The following is a 7,321-nucleotide window of genomic DNA, read 5'->3' as shown; positions in this document are numbered from 1 at the left end:
GTATTCATATATGAAGGTAAAAGTGAAGACCAACAAAGGCTTTGCCAATTACTCACAAATATTAGACATGCACATACAACTATAAATGATTGGAAATTATTGATGACAAGAACAAATATTTCATTACATGCAATAGTTAAGGAGAAGTTTGATAATAATATTCATCTATTTGCAACAAATGATAATATACATAACCATAGCAGAATATATATATATATATATATATTCATTAAGAAGACCGATAGCTCATAGTATTGCAAGTAAAGAAGGTAGTACTAATCTAGTAGGAGGTTAGAATGATGGATTGGATATTAAATTATTAATTTCTAAGGATGCAATAGTCATGTTAACAGATAATTTGTAGATGGAAGTAGGTCTTGTGAATGGAGCTTTCAGATACATTCAAAATAACATATACAAACTTGAAAGTGTCCCACTAGATCTACCAACATACGTTATGGTTCAATTTGATTATTACTTTGGAATTCCATTCAAAGATGCATCTCCAAATGTAATTCCAATTTCACCAATACAAAGGGGACACACACGTCAATTTCTCTTACGATTGGCTTGGGCACTAACAATCCACAAATCACAATGTTGACTCTTTCCAAGGCAACAATTGATATAAGACCAAGAAAAGGTAAGACTAACATTTGTTGCTATATCAAGTGTTGAGTCTTTGGGTGTACTTCGAATCTCACCACCATTTTCATAGAATCATTATGGAAAAATGAAAACAAAGAAGTAACTCGGCAAAAAGAAAGTAGAAAAAAAAAGACTCCAACCTTTAGAAACATAATAACTTTATTTATGTAATATATACATTATTGAAAATAGCTCTTCTATTAAAATTTAATTACATTAAGAGGGTTAATCAGTCACATATTGATTGAAAAACATGTGTAAACTAGCAGTTGCAGGTGTAGTGCCTGCAACGGTCTGCCGATAGGCGAGGCCAAATGGTGTAGGAGTATAATTATTTTATATAAATCTAGCAAAGTAAGTTGTTGAATAGAGACGAAAAATTTGATGTGCAATGTCTTATAAGATAGTGTATAGGAGAATGTGAAAGGCCTGAAGGCAGTGAAGTAGTCGTCTGGAACTGATTCCTGCGGGGGGAAGGAAATGAAATCAAGTCAACAATTGGTTGGAATAATTTGTATATTAAAACTATAGATGAAAGGTGGAGAGAAATTGAAGCTTGTGAGGGCCCTATTTTGCAATTGGAGTTGATTTTGGAACAAGGGAAGAGAAAGGATGAAAGAGCTATATATTTAATTCTACAAATTGAAAGTAACAACAGATTTTTAGGAACTTTGATACTATATTGGGAACTCATTAAAAAAGTTTATATAGAGAGTGCCTGGATGTGAATTAAACAGGAATGAATACAAGTTTGTTAAATGCAGAGATCATAGCAGTAAGTTATAGTGATTATTTGGTAGGAGTTTACCTTTTGCTTCACAAAAATTTCACTGTATTGGCTAGAAAATGTAACCTCTTTTGGGCCAAAGAAGACCTGCAAAATTAAGCCAATGTGTATATTTTTTGGAAGGAAGCGAAGTTATAAGGAAAATGTTAAAAGAATAGACTTGCAAATATGGAAAACAGAAAACCCAACACATTAGTCAAAGTGATTACTATTAAGAATTATCTCATTGCATGAGGGTGGGGGCTGGTAAATCTATCAATTTTTTAGTTAAATAGTAGATTACATGCTAATATAAATCATCCACATAGAAAATAGCATTAAGAAATTGTAAAAATGTGTCATGTAGAAAAGGTTTGATCATGGTATCTCACCAGGGTTACGTTGACAGAAAATAGCATTGTCAGTGGGTTGCACAGCATAGATGTAAAAAATAGTAGATTTGTATCATATATATATATATATGGCTGATGAAAAGTCTACAAATTGAATGGACAGGTGTTAGAATAGAAGCAAAGATGAGAAAGGGGGGAGGGTGGGTTGAATGTACCTGATTTTAGCAGAACCAAAACTAAGTTATCCAAGTGGAGGGAAAATGCAATGAAGTGTTTCTGTTTTTAAAAAAGAGGTGGAGCTGCATTGCAAAGGGTAGCATTAGAGCAAAATAGATTGTTAAGTTGGAAAAAGAAGTAAAATAAAGGAGTGGAGAGCGAGTTAAACGTACCTGGTAGAGCGAGGTTGCTTTTTTATAAGTTTATCTTAGTAGAATGAGTATAGCAGAGAAGGTAACAACAATCAATGGAAGTTGTATTTAATGAGAATGAAGCTAAATGTGAAAGAGGCATGGAAAGTTAGTGTTAATGTATGTAAAAGTGTTTCAAAGAAAACTGTAAATAAAATATAGAATGTCATGCAGGTGGAAGAGGTGTGAGTTGCAATGCAATTATGTTGTAAATAAGTTAACCAGTGCAGGGAAGTGGAGTGGTGGGGAGTTCATATTAAGCAGTATATTATAGGTGAAAAGAGCAGTAAACTATATTTTTTTAAACCAAAATGGGTAGAGCAAGAGTAGTTGATAGATATACCGTTATGAGGGGTGCAACACCGGAATGGGGAAGGTGGAGGAAGAGAAGCCTACAATGGGGGTGCATGTAGTGAACAACAAGATGTGGATGAATAGGTAAAATGTGACCTGGAAGAAAACAACCGATGTTATTAAACCAAATGTATACAAGTGATGAGGAGAGTGGAGAAATTCAAAAGTAAAAGGGTGGAGTGGTAGCAATTTGCTGCAATGACATACCTGATGCTGTAGGATATTAGAGCTGTTGGTGGGGAGGCGATGTAGAAATCTGATTGGAGAGAGCAGTCAACCTATTTTCCTCTTTTTTCCTAATAGTTGTATAAGCATTGCTTTGTAATTTTGAATATCTTTCAAAAGTGAAAGGTGGGTCTATTCTTAGATCATGAAGAGACTTCACTCGTGACAGTGCAGTGAAGGTCAGCCCTTGTTTTTCAGCCTTGCCAATGTCGACTGTTGCTTTGTCCAAATTGAGGCCTTGGGATTTGTGAATAGTAAGAGCCCAAGCCATTGCAAGGGGGAGTTGAGCGCGGCTGCCTCGAGTGATAGGTGGTATAGGGACAAATTTTGGATTTTCATTGTCCCAATGAGGGCCAGAATAATTTTTGAATTCAACGACCACATACTTTGGCAAGTCAGGAGGTCTAGAATCTGTATCATAGACAATGGATCTAATTTGTCCTAATGATCCATTGACCAAACCAGCTTCTATCCATAGATTAGCAATTAACATAACTTGTTCATTAAGGGAGAGGAGTAATTCTAAAGGAAGTTGCTCATCATTATCATATGCAAGGTTTGTTTGCTTTGGAATCTAGGCGAGACATCGTGCAACAGGTAAGTGTAACTGTTTTAACATTTTAGTATTGTGGTGTTTGATAGATGCATTTGTTGCAAACAAATGAATTGAATTGTCAAAGTGCTTGTTATGATCTATAGGCAGTTTAGAAGAGGATCGAGACATAAGAGCTTCCCAATCTGTCTGGAGTGGATTGGCATTTCTAATGTTCTACAAGATTACACGAAATTGTTGTTGGATATCTGAGGTACCCTGCTGTTGGAAACTTGTATCCAAGGTAACAACAGTTTGAAAGGAGCGCCATAATGCAAGGGCTATAGAATGCGAGGCATACAAAGGCTTGTCCATCACTGGAGGTAGTTGGCCGAGGTCGCCTACAAGGATGATTGAGAGACCTCCAAATGGTTTGTGTTGCTGGTGAGGGAATGCTTGACGTAATTTGTTGTCAATTTTCAAAAGCAATTTAGGACCCTAAAAGCTCATCTCATCAATCAGTATATATTGGAAGTGTTTGTATTGTTCTTGGAAGAGCATCAAAGATTGTCCTGTCAAAGGTTGCATATCTCTAAGGGGTATGCGTAGGGCAGCATGAAATATGCAGAAACGCCGGTTGGGGCAAGTACAAGCAAAGGATTGAGCTATATATTTGTGGAAAGGTTAAGTCTATTTCTAATGCATTGTATCAAATATGATTTACCAGTGCCTGCAGTGCCTTGTATAAGCATATGGAGTGGAGGTGGGGTTTGAGGAGATGCATAATGGGCAAGAATGAGTTCAAGTGCAATTTTTTGTTTTGATGCCAAGGGGAATGAAGTAGTGGGAGGAGAAGCTGGCTGGAGAAGGTTAGGCTGGCAATTTATTCTATTTGTGGAAATGAAGGGAACAGCAGTAAGATGAAGTGGATTAGTGGGATGAGGGTCATGCCAATCGAAGTTAATATCGTAATCATGCCTACCCAACATTTGGAGATCATTTACGTTGATTTTGTTTGAAGCACCCATTTGTGAAAGGTATTCCCATTCATATTGGTCTTCATTGTGTGAATTTAAGAAAGTATCACCATCAGAGTCGGTGTCATTTTCAGTTCTGCATTCATGTTCTATTCCATAAATATGCCAACGTGTGTGACCATGTATGTACAATAGCTTCCAATTTGCAATGATTTGGGCTGGTGATGTACCTATATCTTTTGGAATATTGCGAAAGGGTTTGTACAAGAGGAGCTCACTCCAACAATAGGCTTCAAAGTTGTCATCAACCTCAGCTGGAGAGGTTTTAAAATGTGGGTAGACATTGACAATTGCTTGTTTTTGGAGTTTTTGCCATTGATGCTTTTTACGTTGGCTGTTGTATGAAAACTGTTGTGCTGATTGTATCAGTGAGATCCTTTCCAATTCAATAGGTCTTTCCATATAAGCATAAATATAAGATTTACAAAGTTCGACATTGTCATTTTGTTCAACAATTCGATGGAGGGCCTTCCTGCTAACATTAAGGGAGATAAAATGTCGGCTACAACTGATCAATGGGAGTTTTTGCAACATATGGCAAGTTTCTTGTGCACTGATGTCACAATCAGCAACTATCCCCTTCATGAATTTTTGGTATGTTAGTAAGATGGTATCTTGTGTATTAGTTGTAGCAACTATTTTCTTTAGCATGTCAACATAGCCTACTGACTTTTGTTCTATTTTTGCAGCATATTTAGAGATATATTGTATGACAGCCATTTTGGAACAAACATGTTGGCAATCAACATTTGCACGCCATATTGCAAGCATGATTGGGCTGTGAATATTCAAATGACTGTCATTTCTTGCTGGTTCATATGATGGGTTGTGGGCAGTATCAACAATTAGTGTTGAAAAATCTTGCTCCAGCCAAGGTGCTTTATAGCGACAATGGAGGGGTTGAGCCTTTTTTTTTTAAGCAAGTGTGGGCAGAACATTTTGTATGTCGCTGAAGAACATTGACGAGTTTCTCATAATCAGAGAGAGGGTCAGTAGATAGAATTTGGTTTGTATCAGCCATGCAGGGATCAAAGAATGAAGCAGTGTGCAGTCTGTTGGCTTGGCCAACTCGGTTGTGAGCATTCCATGTTGTAACATACCTATCAAAAAAGGACTTAGTTGATTGCACAACATTATGGTTAGACCAGTCTATATTGTCCATATCAGGTGCATTTGGTAACCATAAGAAGCCATGCATATGTGCAGACCCATGATGTTGCCATTCGTACCTATACCAATGGTCTTTAGCTTTGAAAAGCTTGTCAATAATCTCCTCACGGAATATTGTGAATCTAAAATGCAAAAACAACATTGTGACGTGTGGATTGTGGACAATGTTTTGTATAAATTGCTTCTTCGTGGATTGGAATTCTGGAGACAAGTTAGGTGGAAACAATTTATGTAGTTTTGGCCATTTGGTATCAGCTACACTTAATGTGAAGAACAATGTAGGTGCTCCTAATTGGTGTATCATTGTAGTGAGATCCTTGCGGGATCTTTTCCAATAAGCTCTTGTCCCTCGCAAAGAAGCTGCAAAACACATTAATTGGTTTGGCAATTGATCGGATGGTGTAGACTGGAGTTGTTCACGCAAAGCTTGTAAAGTAGTTGGGATGGAGTTTTCTAAGTTGGTCCATAGGAAAACTAAAGTTGTCTGCTGGGAACGGTGTCTCATAATTAGATTGTAAAGATAATATCTAAACCTAACATGTTGTCCAAACCTTTGGTCATGATATCTTATCAAGTGCAAAGCATATTCGTGCAAGTGGACATGTTTTGTCCTTGGTTGGAGTGGCAATGCAGATCCGCTTGGGAACAATGTTGGGAAAGCCATAGCAAACAAGCCTTCAATGTTGTATTTATTAATGGGCGAGGAACTTATTTCAGGCCAAGCTGCAACATTTTGATCATCCGTATGTAAGTGTAATGTCTTTTTAATGGCATCTAGTTCAGGGGCTGAACATGGCAGTTTTGGGATGAATGATGATGTGGTATGCAATTCAACTTCATCATCATTAGAGAGTTGCTCTTGTGCTGGTGAAGGCGGTTGCAGATCAAAGGAATTTGGAAGGCCATGCAAAAATTCAGATATATCGGTAGATGTTTCTGGCAATAAATCAATGGTTGCATCATCAATGATAACATCATTGTAGTACTGGTCATGTTGAATTTTGTAATGCAATGCGTCCATAACATGGAACTTGTTCACATAACAGTCATATTGTTTTCCCTCGAGATTTGTCCTTCGAATAATCACAACTTCTAAATGTTGGAATTTGCGGGGCAAAGTAGTTGCTATTTCTGAAATGTCTTGTGGGAAATTAATGGTGTGCCCTGTATATTTGTATTGACCACCTTTGGCATGGCTTACTTGCAAAATAGGAGCAATCCTTTCTATAAGCATCTCTTCTACTTGTGAGAGCCGTTTTAAAACTAGGGGTTGTTCGCCATGGTCCATATTGTTTGCAATAGAGAATCTGTGAACACCCATTTCATTATAACATCTTGTGCAAATGACAGTAGGTTGAGTTAATTTGACATGCATACCAACATAATTCTCTTTGCAGATTGTACATATCTGTACATGTGACAAGCTGTCTATTCTTGCCTGAAAAGAAGCTAGTGCAGTTGTAAATGCAGAAGATTTGAGATCTTCTGAGATTGGTGTCGTTGTAGCAATAGATGTAGCATTTGTTTGCTGATTAATTGGCAATGGTTGCATGTGGGGTTGTTCAGATTGTGCGGCTGATTGGGAGAGTTGAGCTAAATGTGGCTAGAGCATAGTTGATGGATGTGCTTTAGAAGAGGCCTGTGCTATGTGAGGCATGGGGACAGCTGAAGAGTGAGATGCAACCAGACTTGGCAATGGTTGCAAAATATTGGAATCAATGTTATGATTAAGGCGTTTGTATCATCGCCTTATTGAAATTTCTTCTCTGTGTTTTGCATAGTAGATCCTATTTTGTTCTTTCTTTCTAGCTCTTTTCAAATCTAACATT

The 7,321-nt window shown here is 37.3% G+C and overlaps 1 protein-coding gene across 1 annotated transcript; it reads right to left on the bottom strand.

Annotated features, from left to right (window-relative positions):
• Positions 1-5,202: 5,202 nt before the first annotated feature.
• Positions 5,203-7,044, bottom strand: LOC131061113 (uncharacterized). The gene has a single exon (XM_057994626.2). It carries the CDS (start codon positions 7,042-7,044, stop codon positions 5,203-5,205), a length of 1,842 nt encoding a protein of 613 aa, XP_057850609.2.
• Between the last annotated feature and the right edge of the window lie 277 nt (positions 7,045-7,321).

The sequence above is a fragment of the Cryptomeria japonica genome, chromosome 8 (assembly GCF_030272615.1).
Source record: "Cryptomeria japonica chromosome 8, Sugi_1.0, whole genome shotgun sequence".
Lineage (NCBI taxonomy): Eukaryota > Viridiplantae > Streptophyta > Pinopsida > Cupressales > Cupressaceae > Cryptomeria > Cryptomeria japonica.
The sequence above is the reverse complement of the archived record's forward strand: the minus strand, read 5'-3'. Positions and strand labels throughout refer to the sequence as shown.

Excerpts from the sequence above, each read along its gene's own strand:
- LOC131061113 (XM_057994626.2), bottom strand. The coding sequence starts at position 7,044 with ATGCAACCATTGCCAATTAATCAGCAAACAAATGCTACATCTATTGCT.